At 35.2% G+C, this 22,658-nt stretch overlaps 1 protein-coding gene across 5 annotated transcripts in view; it reads left to right on the forward strand.

The window, feature by feature from the left end:
* EPM2A (EPM2A glucan phosphatase, laforin) overlaps positions 1 to 22,658 on the forward strand; it is a 157,879-nt gene that overhangs the window by 24,257 nt on the left and 110,964 nt on the right. For all 5 annotated transcript variants that reach the window (XR_008298290.1, XM_027056702.2, XM_053222136.1 and 2 more), the window contains exon 2: positions 14,371 to 14,545. Coding sequence is in view for 4 of the 5 variants with exons in the window: in XM_027056702.2 (XP_026912503.1) it covers positions 14,371 to 14,545 (175 nt within the window). In the remaining variant the exon portion in view is untranslated. The remainder of the gene's footprint in view (positions 1 to 14,370; positions 14,546 to 22,658) is intronic.

Here is a 22,658-nt window from a genome sequence, read left to right on the forward strand (position 1 = left end):
TTAAACAGAACTAAGAGAAATTTGCCTTGAGAACAATTCAAAGTGAAAAGATTTGGATGTTTCAATTAGTTTTAGTTTTAGGGAGAAGCTGGCATGATTTGGGCAGAAATTGATCAGCATTTCTAAACTAGGTGGGTTGTTGAAAAACTCAGTGGTCCTGTCTTTGGAACACATGAGCCCATGTGGAGTCACTGTTACTATAGTTTTGTCTTGAAACATATAGGTCTGGACAAAGCTGTTGTTAAAACAATACGAGCTTGTTTTCGGGGTACATCTGTTTTGTAAGTCAGCCTACAGTTTGCAAACTAACAAGAAGGACTGGAAGGGATATGAGAGGAATAGTAGTTAAGAATTCTTACTGAACACCAGCTGTGGTAGGTCCTATGTTAAATCCTTTGAATGGATTATCTAATGGAATTCTCTCATAACAACCCTGTGAAGGAGCTGGTACCAGGATTCCTTTTTCACAAATGAGACAATGAGGCACAGATTGCTTAAAGGGATTTCTCATTCCTGTTTACAGATGGTAAATTCATATAACTTGGAATGGAGTCCCCGTCTGGATCATGAGCCCATGCATTTAACTGTTCTAATATACTGCCTTCCAGAAGAGGAGTATTATGGAGCCAACAGGGGAAAGATTAAACAGAGAGTGGTCACTATCTTTAAATGCTATAGGCAGGTAAAGAAAGATAAAAAATGAATCTGACAGGAGATGACTTCATTTCAAGTCTTTTTAGTGGAGTGTTGAGGGCAGATGTCAAATTGTAGTGCCCTGAAGATTGAATATTGAAGAAGGGTATATTTGGTGAGGACAGGGCTAGTTAGGGGAAAGAGAAGGTTATAAGAGATGATGGCAGGGCAGCCCACAGGAAAGCTGGAAGAGGAGGGATGGGGAAGGTGTATGGCTAGAAGCAGGAGGAGATTTTGTGTTACAGCAAAGAGGTTCTACGAACCAAACATATCAAGAACTGGACAGACTGTTCCTCTCTCTCTCTGTCTTTTGGGCAATTTTCAAGTTTGTAAAGTGCATTAACATGCTTTCAGTTTTACTGTTGATTTATTTAAAAATACTTTACAATTGAAATGTAATGCATTGGGTACTTTTGAATAAAATCAAGTAGAGACACATGATACCTAAACCAACATGGTTCCTTTTCCAAAATGGTTTGCTGGGAAAAGATGACATACATGCTCAAGCCCATCACAGCCACTATCAGTGGCCTAATTAGCATTTGTCCCCCCATGCTTTGTCTGATTTGTCTTGACTGCACTGGGATGAATCATTAGTGCTTTAATCTGTGTGGTTCTCTTATCCCCCCAGGGCTAGCAGTTGGTCTCAGGAGAGCTGTGTCATCTAGTTCTGGTGAATGAGATGCAAGAAGTTTTTTAGGTGTGGCTCCCAGGAGAGCTCTCACTTTTCCCATGAAAAGGAACCTAGGTCCCTCCCCCTTTTTATGACTGGGAAGTGGAGTGTCCGTCCGGACGTGATGCCTAGGGGTCAGCCTTTGAACATGAGGTGACAAGTATGACAACAAGATCAATGTGTGAAGGGTGGCAAAGCGGACCATCAAAAAGCACTTGGTATTACATCAGTTCTGGGCTGCCTGGCTTTATGCCTCTTATTATGAGAGAGATAGACCTGTATTTGTTGAAGTCCCTGTTGGTCAGATTTTCTGTTGCTTGGAATCAGACAAAGTTCGGAGACCAGCAAAACCCTTCTTCAACTATTTCTTAATACAGACGTAGTTTATGTTTATAGCTATGGTAACTTCTAAGATAATGTCTCTGATTGGCCCTCTTTTATTTTTTATAGCCTGTAATATCTCACTAATATCACATTGAAAACCTGTGGCTTATCAATTTCAGAAACAATTTCGTCTTTAAAAATTATATTTGACCACTCTGTTTGCTATTTCAGTTAGCTGTACATGTCTAGTTTCTTTCCAGTAACTAGAGTCATGCCTGCATGATGTTTGCATAAAATCCGTAACATCAAAAAATACTTTTTCTGTGGAGGAAAGCAAAACACAAAGCCACTAGAGATGGTTCTCACTTCAGAACTAGATCAGGGAATACTTTATTAAACCATTTGATTGACACTCTAGAAAATCTTAATTGAAGAGGGATTTTTATGCCAAACATTTATTTACTATGGAACCGCTAAAATGCATGTCTGCTTGGTTAGGAGGAGGTTAAATGTAAAATAATCCTCAATGTTCTTCAGAGTCCTGGGGTGAATATGATTATTTTGTGTTCTTTGCATCTAAATGTTCACACTCTTGAGATGTGCCTTCTAGAGAAGGTTATCACCTTCTGCCTCAACATTATTTGTCTTAAAGTACACGAGGTGGCCCAGGAGCTTTTGTAGTGGGCATGGAGCTATGAAAAACAAACGGGTGAAATCTGGTTGGAAGCATATTCTTCTACATAGGGAGTCTAATACTAATATAGATGCTTCCTCTATTTTTAGAGTGACTTGGATTTGTGTTCAGATGATGAAACACGATAAAATTTCTACTCAATTCTGGGAGTGCTATGGTGAGAAAAATTGACCTGCCAATTTACAAACAGCAAAAGTCTAGACACTACCATAAAAATTGTTGAAATGACAGTGGGAAAATCAACATTAAAAATTATTAGAGCAATTAAGAAAAAATTTATTAAACACATGAATAAGCATCTCTGCATGTGACACAGAAAGTAAATGCAATATCCAGAAAATATATCCAATTATGCAGAGATGGAGCATTTTAATATGCTGATCTACTTGTTTAATCCCTTGAGTCAAGGCATAATTAGCTACCAAAAGATTTGATCACTTCAAATCAGATGGTCAAATCTTTTGGCTTTGCTCTAGACTATCATCACATTGAATGAATTATTAATAGTTCAGTCTTGGTGCTTTGAGTCAAGCCTATTAATAACAATCTTAGTTTTAGATTTTCCCTAAAAATTTTATAAGAAGGAGAGCTCTGTTATTATATTTAAATTTAAATGGAAGTATAATTGCCTGGTTATGCCATTGTTTGGGATACTTTTCAAGAGAGGCTTCAATCCTTGAGATGCTTCCCATTTTGAGATGTGTGTATCATCATGAATCCCTAATTAGTGTAAATCTTCTGCATTAGAAAAAAATCTGAGTTCTTAACTAATGGCTAGAGAAGTGGTAGTTCTGTTCTCTGCTTTTTCAAGTCAGTTGTTTTACTGTGCTTACTTTAGAATTTGGTAAGTAGGATCAACCCCCTGAGTCTATATTGTGTTGTCACTCTACCCACTGGAATAAACAGATTTGTTGCTGTTATCTACTTCCTGCTTTGAATCATACTCATTCATACATTGCTGTCCTCTCTGTTATGTATCCAGAACATACCCTGTTGTCAGTCACAACTTGAGAGCCATCCCCTCCATTGCAAATCCTTTCTTGGTAATTCTGGCCCACACGGATACAGCCGTCTCCACTTTTCAGTCTTCCACATCCATGTACACATCATAAATCTATCACAGTTTTCTTTCCCAGTGGGCCAGTTGCCCATTAAAATATATCTTAACATAACATTTCAGTCACCATACATTGAAAATCGCATTGGAAAGGAAGCCTATTTGCCATTCTTGAATATTTCGTTTATGTGTTAGTATTTTGTCATATGGTTTTACAATTATTTTCATAATTTAAGGTAGCTTTGTTTCATTCACTAATTGCTTTGTGTAACTTTTGTGTAACTAACAAGGGTCCATTCATCGGGAATCATGTTTTAAATTTCATTTTTCAACCTCAGTTTACCACAGAGCTGGATACATAAGCTCTCAATAATACTTGGATATGTATTAAACTCTAGGATATTTCTTGGGTATGAATGCATTAGTCTGCTCATGCTGCTATTGCAAAATATTCTAGATTGGTGGCTTAAACGACAGAGGTTTATTTTCTCACGGTTCTGGAAGCTGAAAGTCCCAGATCAGAGAGCCATCAAATTCGGTTTTTGGTGAGAACTCTTTTTCTGGCTTGCAGTTGGCTGCCTTCTCACTGTATCCTCACACTGCCTTTCCTCTATATGTGCATGGAGAGAGATCTCGGGTGTCTCTTCCCCTTTTTGTAAAGACACGAGTCCTATTGGTTTAGGATCTCACCCTTATGATCTCATTTAACCTTAATTACCTCCTTAAAGGCTCTATATCTAGATACAGCCCGCATTAGGGTTTTAGAACTTCCACATACAAATTTGGGGGAAACATAATTTAGTTCATAACAAGGAGCTCTTAAATTATTAGTAAATATTTTAAGAAAATAACTATTGAATTTTTCTTTTTCTGTAAGTTCTTTTTTTTTCTGTTATATTTCTTCAACCTAGCTTGATGTAAGCCTCCATTTCACCTATATTTTTCTATAATCATGGAAGTTTTCCCTTGTAATGTTTTCTGCTTTCTATGGCTTGGCAGGTGTTAACTTTTTTCCTTAAAGTCTTAGCTGGAACTGGTCAAGACTCTTCTGGGAGTTTTACCTAAAAGGTCCCCCCCTGGAGGCTTGGCAGGGAGTGGGCCCAAGGCTGAGCTTTGCTAATCACTCCTGCTGCTCCCCTTTTCTGTATACCTCAAGTTCACCGTGAAGGGACCAACACATCATACCCACCTACTAAACAACTGTCTCAAGGACTTTTGTTGATGATCTCATAGGATTGGAAGCATATATGAATGATCTTAAGTCTGATTATTAGTGAGGCCAGATCTGTTATGTGCAGAGGTTAGGGATGAGCCTGCTGACTTGTAGTTCCATCAAGTAAACGTCTTAGTGTGAGTGGCTCATTTTTGACTAAAAGGAATGGACAGGTTTGTATGTCCAGATATACAGAAAGGATGATATTGATGTACCCCACATTTCAACTTACTATTTGCCATAAAAATAGGAATCATAATTAATCCTCAGTTTTCTACTTTGAAAGACAGTCACACACACAAGTGCATACATGCACATGTGCCCATGTGTGCACACACACACACACATACATACATACCTGAGCCAGATGTTTGACTCATTACCATAATCATCCTGTCACATTTGATATTTTCTTTCTTGGTTCTCCAAACTCTAGCCTCCTTAACAAATAGCATTTTCATATCTCTAAGTCTAACTCCTGTTTTTTATCATGGCTAAGTGGGCCACTTTTTTGTGTTTGGAGTTATTATCATTTTTAATCAAAACCCTTGGAGTTCTTTCCTGAATTTGTTGGATTGCTTTTTACTGGATTTTTCTTAGATGTTATTTCAGCTCTAACTATAGGTATGGCACTCTTAACTGTATGAACTTCCTATTATTTTAATGCAATATTGTTCTACAGGAATGAGGTTTTGTCTGTGTGCCTGAGTTAGTGTAGAAATTTCTTCATATCCCCAGGTAGTCATTGATTTCCTAGCTTTCGTTAGCCAAATAACATTATTTTTGCCAGTAGCATGAAATGTTGTCTACTTATGTTTTTCACTTAAGATTTGTGCATTTCTTTAATGAACTAAGACAAAAATCTTGTAAGTAAAAATGTTCTATGTAAGTGTTGTATTATGTATCATTTTCTTATTAGATCTTATTGTTTTATATCTTAACACTTTATTCTGTTGTGTGTGTGTGTGGGTGCTGATATTTATTTATTTAATTATTTAATCTATTGGAGAGAGAGAGAGAGAGAGAGAGCGTCAGCCGGGGAGAGGGGCAGAGGGAGAGAGAGAGAGAATCTTAAGCAGGCTCTATGCTCAGCATGGAGCCCAACATGGGGCTCGATCCCATGACCCTGGGATCATGACCTGAGCTGAAATCAAGAGTTGGGCGCTCAACTGACTGAGCCACCCAGGCACCCCCAAATATACTACAGATTCTATCCAGTCCCTGTTGTTGTGAATTTGGGAGGTTGGAACCTCTCTAAGATGCCTGTGGAAGCAGGGAAGGTTTATATCCTCATGGTCATCCTTGAGTTTGCTTTCCTGCTTCTGCTCTGCTTAGCAGATGCACCTTCTTGTGGCCTTGCTTATGTTGCCCTGTTTTACATGAACTCAATGTAGGCGAGGAATCCAGTTTTTAAGTAAATTTTTCTTAGTGGACTGTCTTCTTTCTGTCCACATAAGAAATTCATGTGTGAATGTAGTAGATAATTTTGAGGGTTGAGGAAGAAGAGAAGAGAGGGATGTTACAGGAGGGCAAACAACTTCAAAATAATATTAAAATGCTTGCCTTTAACTGCCCTTTGGTGTTCTCATGACCAGCTTGTTTTGACTATCCACTTTACCTTACGTAGCTTTCCCCTGAACTGTCTCTTCTCTTTCCTCTTTCTCCATTTTACCTTTCCTTCTTAACCTTTACATTCCACCCCCCCCCCCCGCATCCTCTCCTTTAATTGCCTCTGAGTCCTCTAGTCTATGAGGCAGTTCAGCTGTCTCCCACCACTGGCCCCCAACTCAGCTATTTTCTACCATTGCATATTGCAATTTATCAAAGGGCTCAACTGGAACAGGATCCACTCTTAAAGAGGCAATTCGCTGAGCAAAAAGACTTTTTATGTTGTATTTTGTTTTACTTGTGCCATAAGAACAGAATATCAAAATGCTGAAGAGTTGGTAATGGTTATACCATGTTTGTACAACTTTATGCACCAATAACTTTTGAGGTAGTAACAGATGGGGCATGAGAGAGATTTGATTTGGGTGAATTACTAGCTAAAATTAGAGATTAATGTGTTAGGTTCAGAATTTATTTTCATGTGCTAGAAATAAAAACTTCAAAGTAGTCAAATTCCAAAGAGGATAGATTCACATAAAATAACATGTGCATAATAATTATAATTTTAATCTTAAGTAGACTACACCATCCAAATAGTTTTCGCTTATCTAATATAACTTCAGAACTTTTGACTTTGTAAAGAATAAACTTCTTTTAACCTGAATTTTCAAACTGGTAGAACTATTTGAAGTAATGTGTTATGATTTTAAATTCTGAGGTTTCTTCTCTGGTTTTTACTGGAGTGTCAGAAAGCAGGCGTCTTACTCCTTCACATTTATTCACTTTATATTAACTTACCAAATTTGCCTTGATGAACAAATAACATGATAGCCAAATTTGGTCCCAGGAAACAGGTGTTTACTGTTCATTAAATCAATCCTTTCCCACTTTTCTGCCAATAACATATTAGTTTATCCTACTTTAGTGAGCTATTTGTATGTTTACTTACACTAAATTAATGCTAATGAATAACTGGCAATGACCAGCTCCAATCTGGAAAGATAATTCACTTTTATTTTGAGATAATTGTATATTCACATGCGACGGTTAGACGTAATAGGGAAAGATCCCGTGTAACTTTTATTGTTTCCCTCAGTGGTAATATTTTCATTACCACAACATTCCCCCTCCTCTCCAACCTTCCAACCCTCCCCAATCCTTGGCAACCACTAATCTGTTCTCTGTTTCTATAAATGTTTTCATTTCAGGAATGTTAAATACATGAAATCCTAGAGTATGTATACCTTTTTGAGATTGGCATTTTTTCCACTTAACATAATTCTTTGGAAATTCTCCTAAGTTGTTGCACATATCAATAGATCATTCCTTTTTATGGCTAATCATGGTATAGATGTATCACAAATTTGTTAAAGCATTGACACACTAAAGAACATCTGGGTTATTTCTAGGTTTTGACCATAATAAATAAAACTACTGTAAAAGTTCTTCTACAGGTTTTTGTGTGAAGGAAAATTTAGTTTCTCTGAGATAAATGCCAGAAGTACAGGTGGGTAGTATAGTACTTGCAAGTTTAATTTTTAAAAGAAATTGCCAACATTTTATCAGAGTGATTGTACCATTTTACATTCCCATTAGCAATGTATGAGTTATCCAATTTCTCCCAGCTTTGTATATAGAAGTTGATGTCCTATTTGTTCTTTTATAAAAATAAAAAAAAATTCTTATAGGTGTGTAGTGATATCTCATTGTGGCTTTAATTTGAATTTTCCTTAAGGCTAGTGATGTTGAACATCTTTTCAAGTACTTATTTGCCATCTGTATATCTTTTTTGGTGAACTGCCACTTCTTGTCTTTTCCTCATATTCTAATTAGATTGTTACTTAATTGTTGAGTTTTGAGAGTTCTCTAATATTTTAGATATTAGTCCTTTGTTGGGTATATGGTTTGCAAGTATTTTATTCTAATCTGGACTTGTCTTATTTTTCTCTCAACAAGGTCTTTTGCAGAACAAAAGTATATAATTTTGATGAAATCAAATTTATAAATTTTTCCTTTTTGGATTGTGTTTAGTGTGAAGTCTTAGAACTCTGTCCAGCCCTAAATATTGCATTTTCCCCTAATTTTTTCCTGAAAGTTTACATTTAAGTCCATGATCCATTTTGAATTAGTTTTGTATCAGATGTAGAGGTTGAGTTATCCAATCCATGAATATGGTATGCTTCTCCACTTATTAGATCTGCTTTGATTTCTTTTCTAACATTTTGTGGTTTTAAGCATATAAATTGTGTACATGTTTTTCTTAGATTTATACCTAAGTGCATGGTATTGTATTTAATTTTAATTGTCAAATGTTCATTGCTATTATATAGAAATAAAGTTTATTTTGCATAATTGCCTTATATCATGTGATCTTGCTAAACTCTCTTATTCTAGGAGTTTGTTTTTTTTTTAATTAGTATTATTGTTTCCTTGGGGTTTTCTTCTAGACAGTTGTGTTATCTGCAAATAAGGACAGTTCTTTCTTTCTTTCTTTCTTTCTTTCTTTCTTTCTTTCTTTCTTTCTTTCTTTCTTTCTTTCTTTCTTTCTCTTCATGCCTATGTTGAGATTGCATAGAATTGGTATTGATTCTTCTTTAAACATTTGGTAGAATTATTCATTGAAACCACTTACTTGGGCTTTGAAACTTCTTTTTGGGGGGTTTAAATTATGCATCCAATATCCTTAAGAGTTATAGGAATATTCAAATTACCTATTTCATATTCAGTGAGTTGTGGTAATTTGTGTTTTGAGGATGGTCCAATTCATCTAAGTTGTCAAATTTATGTGTGTTTTAGTTTTTATAGTATTCTCTTACACTTTTGACGCCTGCAAAGTCTGTAGTGACATCTCTCCCTTTTCCTTTCCCTTTCCTTCCCTTCCCTTTCCTTCCTGTCCCCTTTTTCTTTTTCTTTCTTTCTTTCTTTCTTTCTTTCTTTCTTTCTTTCTTTCTTTCTTTCTTTCTTTCTTTTTCTCCCTTTTCTTTCTTTTGTAATTTGTGCCTTTTCTCACTTTTCTTTGCCAGTCTTGTTAGAGGTTTGCCAGTCTTAATGATCTTTTCAACAAACCAGCTCTTTGTTTCATTGATTTTCTCTAATGTTTTTCTGTTTTTAATTTCATTGATTTCCATTCTTATCTTTATTATTTCTTTACTTCCATTTGCTTTGGATTTATTTTGCTCTTTTTTTTCATAATTTCTTGAGGGTGAGCTTAGATAATTGATTTGAAACTGTTCCTATTTTTACTGTATGCATTTTTGGACTATAAATTTTCCTCACAGCACTGCTTTAGCTATGTCACACATAGTATTTTGATACATACTATTTTAGTTTTCATTCATTGCAATGTATTTTTAATTCCTTTGAGATTTCCTTTTTGACCCATAGATTATTTAGAAATATGTTGATTAGTTTTCAAGTATTTGAATATTTTCCTATTACCTATTATTGATTTCCAGTTTGATTCTATTGAGGTCAGAGAAAACACTTTGTGTGATTTAATTCTAAAGTTTTGAGATTATCTTATGGTCCAGGATATGATTTAGCTTGGTATATGTTCTGTGCACACTTGAAAATGTGCATTCTGCTATTATTGTGTGGTGTGTTCTATAAATGTCAATTAAATTCCATTGGTTGATGGTGTTGTTGAGTTATTTTATTCCTTGCTGATGTTCTTCCTAGTTTTTATATCAATTGTTGAGAGAGAGTGTTGAAATTTCCAATATAATTCCCAACTTGTCTATTCTCCATTTAATGGTCTTAGTTTTTGTTTCACATATTTTGCAACTCTATTTTTTGGTACATACACGTTAGAATTCTTATAGCTTCTTGATAGGTTGATACTTAAGATTTGTTTTTATTCATTTAAATTCAAGTTAGTTAAACAGTGTAGTATTGTTTTTTTTAACATCAGATAATTTCCTTCTCTATCTCTAGTAATTTTCTTTGCTGTGAAGGTTCTACTTTATATAATATTAACATAATCACTTCTGCCTTCTTTTGATTAATATTTACATGGTATATCTTTTGCAACACTTTTACTTTCCATCTTGTATATAATTTGAAGTGAGTTTCTTCTAGATATCATACAATTGGTTCTTTTTTTTTAAAGTCCACTCTGCCACTCTACTTTAATTGGTGTATTTAGCCTATTTAACTTTAATGTAATTATTGGTTATGTTAGGACTTAAGTTTGTCATTTTATTTTTTTCATTTTAGTTTTCTCTGTTTTTTTCTCCCCATGTGTTTTTCCTACCTTTATATGCCATGTATAGTACATATTTGAACATTTTTTAGAATTTTATTTTTATTTACATACATCATACATACATAACTTATTATAGTTGATGGTGTCATTATTTTGCAAGTTTGAATAAAGTGGAGAAATCTTACCTTCCTTTTTATCCTTTTCCCCTTCTTCATAGAATTGTCTTAAATATTTCCTCTCTATACATGTAGAACCATATCAGGTAGCATTATAATTTTTGTTAGAAACTCAAGAGGAGAAGGGAAGTCTATTGTTTTTACTCCTATATTTGCTTATTCTGTTCATCCTTCCTGATGTTCAGTGATTTCTTTTCTGTTTATAGATCGTCTATTAGCCATTCTTTTGAGAAGCCTACTCACATTTGAATTGTTCTCCTAAATTGTTATGTTTCTCTGGCTACTTTCAAGATTTTTTCTTTGTTTTTAGTTTTCAGAAATTTAATTATGATATGTAGTGGCATGGATTTCTTTATTTTTCCTGTTTGGAATTTGCTTAGCTTCTTGAATCTGTAGTTTATGTTTATTGGCAAGTTTGGAAAGATTTTAGACCTTATTTTCTCAAGAATTTTTCAGCCACACACTTTCCTCTCTTTTCAGGATTCAACTGCATGAATGTTAGATGTATGCAGCAATTTTATTTATTTTACAGTAGTTTTATTTATTATAGTCAAAACTTAGAAACAACCCAGCTGTCCCACAGGTCTCTAAATCTGTTCTTTTTTTCAGTCTATTTTCTCTCTGTTGCTTTGATTGATTAATTTCTGTTGTCTTGCAGCTTGCTGATTCTTTCTTTTGTCTTCTCCATTGTGTTCTTGAGCTTATCCACTGAGGTTATTATTTCAATTGTTATATTTTTCAGTTCTAAAATTTCCATTTGGTTCTTCTTTACGTCATCTGTTTTGTGTGTGTGTGTGTGTGTGTGTGTGTGTGTGTGTGTGTGTGTGCAGAGACTTTCTAATATTTTCATTTGTTTCAAATGTGTTCTAATGGGTTGTTGAAATTTAAAATCCTTTTCAGATAATTCTCACATCTCTGTCATTTTGATGTTGGCATCTTTCAAGCATTTAAAATTTTTATTTAGCTTGAGATCTTTGTGATATTTGATGTAAGGAATGACTTTCTGTTGAAATGTGGCCATTTTGAGAATTATGTAATGTGACTCTGGATTTTATTAAAATCTTTGGGTTTAACTGGATTCCTTTAACACTCTCCATTAGGAGGGTGGGAGTGCTGCCTTGTTACCCAGATTCCCCATCCATTGACAACTGAAGGGATTGACCTTATTATTACTGAGTATGGTGGGAGTCCCAGCTTTCTAGTGGCCTCCACTGATACCTTCTTGGTGAAAGAAATAGGAATGTTTTGTTACTTCTCCTGAAACATGTGTGTGTAAAAATGAGTATTTCCAAAAATTAATTATAAGGATGAGGTGGTTGATGTTATGTAAATAATTTTTCTTGAATATTTTAATTTATGTATATTTGAGCTCCTGAATAATTGTATTTATTTAATTTGTAATATTTAAATTGTTGTAAGTCTACTGTACTGAACAGTGGGAGCCATAGGTATTATTCCTTTATTAAACCAAAAAGTAATACTTGTGGTCTGTGACAAATCCAGTGAATTCACAATAATTTAGAGTAAAATGGTCCTCCCCATCCCAACTCCATTCTCCAGATGTAACTACCTTTAACAGTCAGACCCAGTTTCACCCAGTTTTTAGTATCTATTTACAGTTTTATTCATGTTTTTCCACCTCATTTACTCACTCCTGGTCTTTCTCTCCAACTTATTTCTGTACGTCCTTTGTAAGCTTATCCTTCTCTATCTAGCTATTAAATGTTGGGATGCTTTCAGACTTTGTTCTAGAAACCTTTTCTTCTACATCAATATTGTTTTTCTTTGTCACTCATCTATCTCCTTGCCTCAGTTGCCATGTTGATGACTCATAAGCTTATTTTTCTTGTTCAGATCTCTGGTCTGAGTGTCAAACCAATTATGCCAACTCTGCATGTGACAGCTTCTTTTGTATCTAAATGGCACTTCAAGCCCATACAAAAACCAGACTAGTGATCTTCCCTTCCAACCTCTTACAGATTTCACATCTTAATGAGTGGTACAACTATATATTGAGTTATATTTGCCAGAAGCCTAGAGTCCCTTTTTCCTTCACCTCCCATACCCAGTTAATCCACCATTCCTGTGGCTTTTCCTTCCTGAATCTGCCCACTCCTTCCCTTTTCTACCTCCAGGCTTTCATCATCTCCTGCCTGGGCTAATGAAGTCCTTTCCTAAATGGGCTTTTTCTGCTTTAATCTCATTGCGTTTGAATTAATTTTTTACTCTGTAACAAGAGAGATACTTTCAAAATAAAAATTTGGTCATGTTACCAGCCTACTTAAAATGTTTCATTTTTTTTTTTATTGCTCTTACAGTAAATACCCAAATCCTTAACATGACTTAGCATAGTGTGGATTGTGTACTTGACAATCAGTAAGTATTTGTGGAAAAATGAATAGATGAACTTACATAGTTTAGAGTGTTTGCTATTAAAATAGTATTGTTAATACATGTATCTCTATCATTTTTTACTCTTGTTATATTTCTATTTGATATATTTTTAGAAATGGGGCTGCTAGTATGGTTTGTTTCTCATCTATTAAATATCAGGGGTAAAGGAGAAATTGGTGTAGTGCCTTGTAGTCATCAAGAGAAAAAGAGAAGTCTGATCTAAGAAGATTAGTGATGATTTATTAAAGGAGCTGTCTTGTACCTTATATTGGATTGGGGGGTGGAAATTATATCCCAAAGAGTTGCCCAATGACTTAAGGACTTTTTGTTTTTGACATTTTATGCCAAATAACTTTAGGTAAAATGTTTTGTAAGAGAGAGAAAAGAACAAATGAGTCAGATTTTCGTATTTGTAACAAATGTGACTTATTCCTATGTTTATTTTGCTTACATGTTTTTCTTATTAAAGACAATATATGGAAACTAGGTTGTTTAAGGAAAGGCATGATTTGAAATAGGGTGGTCACATAAGAAGGGTGAATAGAAGTAATGTATGAATTGTAATTTTCATAGAAATAAAGGATCTGTTTACTAGTGTAGTAGATACCGGGCAGAATGTGATATAGACAAATAGTGTTTTCAGAGACATGTTCTTCCACCTCTGTCTCTTTTGGTTTACTCAATGGAAGGAAGGTGGCGGTGCTGGTGCTTGTGAAGTAGGTAGAAAACAGGATGAAGGTCCTGAACAGGAGCCTGAAAGATGGGGGACTAGGAGTATCAGTTTGCTTCTGGTGCTGCATTTACTAGTTTTATGACCTTGGGCAAGGTAGCTAATCTCTATGATACTAGTTGTCCCATCTGAAAATAGTACTAACCACTGATTTACATGCAAAGTAGGTTGGATGTGATCATTTGTTTTATTATTTATTAATGTATTTATTTAAAAAAATCATTTGTTTGAGATACTAAAATGCTTTATTGCTGATTTTAGTTATGAATTTGCATACCAAAAGATAAAAAGGCTGTAAAATGACTCACAACTGGCAGTTAGGGCAGTGAGAGGTAACCATAAAAGTCTGAGAGTTAATATGCTTCTGGAAATCTGCATTTATTCAAAGGGAGCACAGAACTCTGTGAAATTTATATGTAACTCTACAAATTTTTTTTTCTGTTTCTCCCCTCACTGTAGCCTATTTTTGTTGATACTGAAATGTATAGATTAAGCAGCTTTATATTTATTTTCTTCTTCCTATTAATTTTGCATCAGCTACTTTGTGGCTGTTTAAGCAAAACATTGATTTAATTTCTCTGTTTGTCATTTCTTCTTGTTCCAGGCAATGGACCTCACCACGACCGTTGCTGTACTTATAATGAAAACAACTTGGTGGATGGTGTTTATTGTCTCCCAATAGGACACTGGATTGAGGCCACTGGGCACACCAATGAGATGAAGCACACAACAGACTTCTATTTTAATATTGCAGGCCACCAAGCCATGCATTATTCAAGGTAAAAATAGTGCCATGTTTATAAGCATAGAAGTAGGACGAGAGGTAGTATTAGGACAATGGAAGTGTTTACTGTGTTCAAAACAGCAGTGTCTCCCTTTGGGGAGGCATGTGGGCCTGCAGTACTTTAAGGAGATAAATTATAGTGAATCATTGTGTGAGCTTTTCTGGTTCTAGATGTGAAGGATGCTTTTTATAGAATTCTTTTATTAATTACATAAACTGGCATCAATGTATTTTGACCAGACTGTAGTTGGCCAATCTTTGTACTTACATAGTGGATCCTAGACCAGCATGTATATCTTTTATGCTACTGACCAACAGTGAAACAAAAACTGGTGTCTCTATTTTATAAAGTTTTATTCAGATAAACATGTGTAAATACAGACATAAAACTAGATCAGATGTGATCATTTGCTATACTATTTAATAATATATTTATTTTTTGTGTATGTAATTGTTAGGCCAGCAATATTTGCCATAATAAAAATTGAAACACTAATGAGGCTGCTAACTAAAAAGTAAGGTTCAGTACACTTTCCTTCGTTTCCACTCATCAGAAGTAATTATTTCCAATGATTTTATGGTTAGTTTTTCTGGAGGTTAAATCCAAGTCTTAAATAATATTCCTATCGTGTTATCAATTCCTATAATGTATCAATTTAAAAATAGCTATTATTTCCTATCTGTGGCATGAGAGAGATTTAGCTCACTTCTATTTGTTCTCTTTCCCCACTGCCAATCCCTACCAGCTCATTAAAAAATTCCTTTGTTATTTGACTTCATAAAAATGCTGTTTCTCGACCCATACATTTTTGACAGTGCCTCTTGATTTCCTGCTGGATAAGTCTGGGATTTATTGTCCCCATATTTTCCTCCACATCTACTTCCGCCTGTTAACTCCTACTGTGCATTACTTTCACCTTCTCGAGGTTTATAGAATTTACACTTCATTTACTAAATATAAGTAAGTCTTTTATAGTTTGATGATTTAAAAATGGAAACCAATATTCAACATTTAAAATATCATGTAAATACTATTTACTGTGGATCATGCAGTGTTTGTATCATAGACAAAGAGAGACATTCTCATCTTCTTAAAAACTATTGCTTTGGGGCTCCTGGGTGGCTCAGTGGGTTAAGCGTCCAACTTCAGCTTGGGTCATGATCTCACAGTTCATGAGTTTGAGCCCCACATTGGGCTCTGTGCTGACAGCTCAGAGCCTGGACCCTGCTTCAGATTCTGTGTCTTCCTCTCTCTGTGCCCCTCCCCTGCTCACTCTCTTCTCTCTTTCTCTCTCTCAAAAATTAATAAAAAAACATAAAAAAAACTGTATTGCTTTGAATGAGAGAGATAATTAATACAAACAGGGTTGTGAGTGGTAATATGAGTATAACATTTCATCATGGTATTAGGGAATTCATGTTCTTCTTGGACACACCATTCTTTTAAATCCATGCTAGATGTTGGCCTTGCTGATGGATTGGAGGCAGAGCATGAGGAAGAAAGGAGTTAAGCCTGACTTATGGCGTTATGGTCTGAAGAACTGGATTAATGGTATTGCTGTGTATTGAGATGAGGAAGACGAGATGAGAAGACTAGAGTATGGATTGAGATAACAATTCTGTTGTTGGCATATTACATTTGAAATGTAGGTTAGATTGCAGAAAGGAAATCAATTTGATATCTGGATGTTTATGGAGAGGTTGGGAGTGGACAGATAAAATTGGGGTTATCATTATCTGGGTGACTTCTAAGTAATGAGTTTAGATGGAATCATTTAGTGAATGAGTGAAATATAGCAGAGAAAAAGAAAATAAGGGAAAATAATAAGCCCGTGGATCCATACAATTTGGTGATCAAAGAGAAGAGGATCCAGAGAAGAGAACTGAAAAGAAGCATCTGTTGAGATGTTCTGACCTTTAATGAGGATGTATTTATGAGTTATTTTTCATTTTTCCTGGACCACAATTGCTGAAGAGTTGTGTCTTAGGCTCTAAGGGATTTTCTTCTACTATTTGATTATTTCTCTTCCTTCATTGTTTTTGTTGTATCATTAAAAACCTTCCCTAGATGGATTTTGGACCTCTTGGATTTATATCTTTTGTTGTTTTTGTTGAATATCACATTTTCTTTTTAAATTTAACATCTCAGAACTAGATAGGAAATATTTTTTCAATTATTGTCAAGTTAGCTAACATGCAGTGTATACATTGTGCTCTTGGTTTCAGGAGCAGATTCCCGTGATTCATTGCTTACATGCAACCCTCAATGCCCATCATCCATTTTCCCCTTCCCCCTCCCCATCAACCTTCAGTTTGTTCTCTGTATTTAAGAGTCTCTTACGGTTTGCCTCCCTTTCTCTCTGTTTGTAACTATTTTTTCCTTCCCTTCCCCCATGATCTTCTGTTAAGTTTCTCAAGTTCCACATATGAGTAAAAATATATCACATCTGTCTTTCTCTGATTGACTTATTTCACTTAGCATAATACCCTCCAGTTACATCCATGTTGCTGCAAATGGCACGGTTTCATTCTTTCTCATTGCCAAGTAGTATTCCATTGTATATTTAAACCACATCTTCTTTATCCATTCATCATTTGATGGACATTTAGGCTTTTTCCATAATCTGGCTATTGTTGAAAGTGCTGCTGTAAACATTGGGGTACATGTGGCTCTATGAATCAGCACTCCTGTATCCTTTGGATAAATTCCTAGTAGTGCTATTGCTGGGTCATAGGGTAGTTCTATTTTTAATTTTTTGAAGAACCACCACACTGTTTTCCAGAGTGGCTGCACCAGTTTGCATTCCTACCAGCAATGCAAGAGGGTTCCTGTTTCTCTACATCCTCGCCAACATCTGTTGTTTCCTGAGTTGTTAATTTTAGCCACTCTGACCAGTGTGAGGTAGTGTCTCAGGGTGGTTTTTATTTGTATTTCCCTGATGAGGAGTGATGTTGAGCATCTTTTCATATGTCTGTTGGCCGTCTGGATGTCATCTTTGGAAAAGTGTCTGTTCATGTCTTCTGCCCATTTCTTCATTGGATTATATGTTTTTTGGGTGTTGAGTTTGTAAGTTCTTTATAGGTTTTGGATGCTAACTCTGTATCCGATATGTCATTTGCAAATATCTTCTCCCATTCTGTCAGTTGCCTTTTAGTTCTGTTGATTGTTTCCTTTGCAGTGCAGAAGCTTTTTATCTTGATGAGGTCCCAATAGTTCATTTTTGCTTTTATTTCCCTTGCCTTTGGGGACACCTTGAGTAAGAGGTTGCTGTGGCTGAGGTCAAACGGTTGTTGTCTGTTTTCTCCTCTAGGGTTTTGATGGTTTCCTGTCTCACGTTTAGGTTTCTCATCCGTTTTGAGTTTATTTTTGTGTATGGTGTAAGAAAGTGGTCCAGTTTCATTCATCTGCATGTTGCTGTTCAGTTCTCCCAGCAACATTTACTAAAGAGACTTTTTCCCTTGGATGCTCTTTCCTGCTTTGCCAAAGAGTAGTTAGTTAGCCATGAAATTTGTGGGTCCAGTTCTGGGTTTTCTATTCTACTCCATTGGTCTATGTGTCTGTTTTTGTGCCGATACCACACTGTCTTGACGATTACAGCCTTGTAGTAGAGGCTAAAGTCCGGGATTGTGATGTCTCCTGATTTGTTTTTCTTTTTCAACATTACGTTGGCTATTTGGAGTCTTTGGTGGTTCCATATAAATTTTAGGATTGTTCTAGCTTTGAGAAGAATGCTCACGCAATTTTGATTGGGATTGCATTGAATGTATAGATTGCTTTGGGTAGTATTGGCATTTTAACAATATTTGTTTTTCCAATTCATGAGCATGGAATGTTTTTCCATTTCTTTGTGTCTTCTTCAAATTTTTTCATAAGTTTTCAGCATTCAGATCTTTTACATCTTTGGTTAGGTTTATTTCTAGGTATTTTATGGTCTCGGTGCAATTGTAAATGGAGTCCATTTATTGATTTCTCTTTCTGTTGCTTCATTATTGGTGTTAAGAAATGCAACTGATTTCTGTACATTGATTTTGTATCCTGCAACTCTGCTGAATCCATGTATCAGTTCTAGCAGCTCATGGGAGTCTTTTGGGTTTTCCATGTAGAGTATCATGTCATCTGCAAAAAGTGAAAGTTTGATTTCTTCTTTGCCAATTCGGATTTCTTTTATTTCATTTTGTTGTCTGATTGCTTTGCTGAAGCTAGGACTTCCAATACTATGTTAAACAACACTGGTGAGAGTAGACACCCCTGTCGTGTTCCTGATCTTAGGAGGAAAGCTCTTAGTTGAGCATGATATTAACTGTGGGGTTTTCATATATGGTTTTTATGATGTTAAGGTATATTCCTTCTATCCTGACTTTCTTGAGGGTTTTTATTAAGAAAGGATGCTGTATTTTGTCGAATGCTTTTTCTGCATCTATTGAGAGGATCATATGTTTCTATTAATGTGATGTATCACATTGATTGATTTGCAAATATTGAACCAGCCCTGCATTCCAGGAATGAATCCCACTTGATCATGGTGAGTAATTCTTTTAATATACTGTTGAATTCAGTTTGCTAGTATCTTGTTGAGAATTTTACATCTGTGTTCATCAGGGATATTGGCCTCTAATTCTCTTTTTATGTGGGGTCTCTGTCTGGTTTGGGAATCAAGGTAATGCTGGCTTCATAGAATGAGTCTGGAAGCTTTCCTTCCATTTCTATTTTTTGGAACAGCTTGAGAAGGCTAGGTATTAACTCTGTTTTAAATGTCTGGTAGAATTCCTCTGGGAAGCCATCTGGCCGAGGACTCTTATTTATTCAGAGATTTTTGGTAACTGATTCAATTTCTTTGCTGGTGATGGGTCTGTTCAAATTTTCTATTTCTTCCTGTTTGAGTTTTGGTTGTATGTGAGTATCTTGGAATTTTTCCATTTCTTGCAGGTTGTTCAGTTTGTTGGTGTATAATTTTTCATAGTATTCTCTAATTATTGTTTGTGTATCTGTGGTTTTGGTTGTGATGTCTCCTCTTTCATTTGTGATTTTATCTGTTTGGGTTCTCTTTCTTTTCTTTTCGAGACATCTGGCTAGGAGTTTATCAATTTTGTTTATTTTTTCAAAAAACCAGCTCTTAGTTTCATTGATCTGTTCTACTGTTTTATTGGATTCTATATTGTTTATTCTGCTCTAATCTTTATTATTTCTCTTCTTCACTGGCTTTGTGGTTTCTTTGCTGTTCTGCTTCTAGTTCCTTTAGGTGTGCGGTTAGGTTTTGTATTTGAGATTTTTCTTGTTTCTTGAGCTAGGCCTGGATTGCAATGTATTTTCCCCTTAGGACTGCCTTTGCTGCATCTTGGATTTATATCTTATTCTGGACTTTTTAAAAATATTTTCACCTCTTGGTTTTATTGATTTAAATTTTGGAGAGTTTATTTTATTTCTTCCAACTCAACTAACTTTTTTCCTTAATTTTGATAATTGTATTCTTAATTTTCATGGACTCTTATTTTGTTATTCCCTTATTGCATATTCGTTTATTCTAGTTTGTGAATGGATATATTCTTGAGTTTTTCTTATAATACTATTAAGAATGATTTGAAGTCCTCCTATCTTACTGGAATTATCTTGTTTCCTTCAGAATCAGTTGTTCTCTTCTTGTTTGACCTTTCTCTTTTTTGTCATTAGTTTTAAAACATTTTTGTTTGTTTGTTTGTTTGGTTGTTTGTTGTTGTTTTTTTTCCTGAGAGAGAGACAGAGCCCAAACCTCAGAGAGACAGAGAGAGAGGGAGACACAGAATCTGAAACATGCTCCAGGCTCTGAGATGTCAGCCCAGAGCCTGACATGGGGCTTGAAGTCACAAACCACAAGATCATGACCTGAACTGAAGTCAGACCCTTAACTGCCTAAGTCACCCAGGTGCCCTTTTTGTTGTTGGTTTTAAATATAACTGGAAATTTTTAGTTGTTCACATTTATTAATGGAAAGAGTAGGTTGATTATTCAATTTGATGGGTATGAGTTTCCTCTGCCATTACTAGCTTCTAATCCTATAACAGTGTTGGCACAAGCTGTGTGCATGTGGGTAGATCATGTCTCCCTGAGTAGAACAGAAGCAGACAATCAGCTTGGGCACTATGGCTACCCTACTCTGCATGAAAAGATGAGGAGGACCTGTGTGGGACACACCTCTCAGTCTGAGAGTCTTTGCTCCCCATATAGATGTTTCAATTTTTTTTTTTTTTGAGAGAGAGAGAGGGGAAGAGGGAGAGCGGGAGAGAGGAAGAGAGAAAGGGAGAGAGAGAATCCCAAGGAGTCTCACTGCTGTCAGCACAGAGCCTGATGCAGGGGTGATCTCATGAATTGTGAGATCATGACCTGAGCAGAAATCAAGAGTCAGATGCTTAACCAGCTGAGCCACCCAGGAGTCCCGGATGTTTCAGCATTTAAAAAAGGTATTTCTTCACATATAGTATCATAGCTGTATGGGGGAAGCGTATGAATCATATTCTCACAGTTCATAAACAGTTCATACAAAAAAGGGTAAATTAAAAACTTTTCTTTAGGGGCGCCTGGTTGGCTCATTCAGTTGTTTGACTTTGGCTCAGGCCATGTTCTCAGGTTCATGGATTTGAGCTCCTCATTGGGCTCTCCCTCTCAGCACAAGCTTGCTTCATATCCTCTGTCTCTCTCTCTCTCTCTCTGCCCCACTGCGCTTCTCTTTCTCAAAAATAAGTAAACATCTAAAAATTTTTCTTCATTAAATTTTTTTTTATGTTTATTTTAGAGAGTGAGAGAGACAGAAGGCAAGCGAGGGGCAGAGAGAGAGGGAGACACAGAATCCAAAACAAGCTCCAGGCTCTGAGCTGTTAGCACAGAGCCCAATGTGGAGCGTGAACCTACGAACTGTGAGATCATGACCTGAGCTGAAATCTGACACTTAACTACTGAGCCACCCAGTTGCCCCCCAAAATATTTCTTTAAAGCAACTTAGTTTTACATCTAAGTCTCTATTCTACTGAATTCTCAGATAATTCCACTTGTTATTATCCTTCTTAAGTGTGTGTGTATATATATATGTATGTATATATATTACATAGAATTTATATGTATATAATATATATACATATTTGTGTATATATGTATATATATGTTCAGATATATATATATTTGTATGTGTATATATGTGTGTGTGTGTATATATATATACAAATATATATATATATAATACCCATCTGTTGAGAGTTGTTTATCATAAATTGATATTGAGTTTAATCATGCTTTTCCTGCATTTTACATGTATATATTTACATCTGAGAAGGATAATAATAGGTTGAAAAAACACATAATATATATATGAAAATATAAAACATATAATATATAAGTAACACATACAATATAGAACATATATTTAGACATGAGGTATATATGTAATATATAATACACACAGAAACACATAGCTAGATACATATATAAATGGGATAAAATTTCAGAATTATCATAGTTTAGAACTAAATAATGGTATTCTTTGTTCCTCTATTTATTTATCTCTATAACATAGATAACTGGAAACTTGGGAATAACTAACAATTGTTTATAATGGACCTGGGGCCATATCTTTACTTTTCAAGCATCCTCTTAACTTCCAAGATTTCTCACATTTCAGTTCCAGAGTCATCTACTTGAAAATCAGTTGAGTGGTATGATTTAAAAAAAATTTTTAAATTGAGGCATATTTGACATATGACATTACATGACTTCCATGTGTACAACATAATGATTTAATATTTATATATACTGGGAAATGATCACCACAATAAATCTTGCTTCCCCTGTTACTATATAAAGTTACATAGCATACATACAATATTATTGACTGTAGTCACCATGCTGTACATGATGTCCCTATGGCTTATTTATTTTATGACTGTAAGTTTGCACTTTTAACAATTTTCTCCCATTTCACCTCACCTCCCAGCCCTCTCGTATCTGGCAACTATCAATCTATTCTCTTCATCTATGTGTTATGTTATGTTTTATTTGTTTGTTTTGTTTTTTAGATTCCACATCTAAGTAAAATCGTATGGTGTTTGTCCTTTCCTCTGTCTTACTTATTTCACTCAGCATA

Source organism: Acinonyx jubatus, chromosome B2, assembly GCF_027475565.1.
Source record: "Acinonyx jubatus isolate Ajub_Pintada_27869175 chromosome B2, VMU_Ajub_asm_v1.0, whole genome shotgun sequence".
In the NCBI taxonomy this organism is placed as follows: domain Eukaryota; kingdom Metazoa; phylum Chordata; class Mammalia; order Carnivora; family Felidae; genus Acinonyx; species Acinonyx jubatus.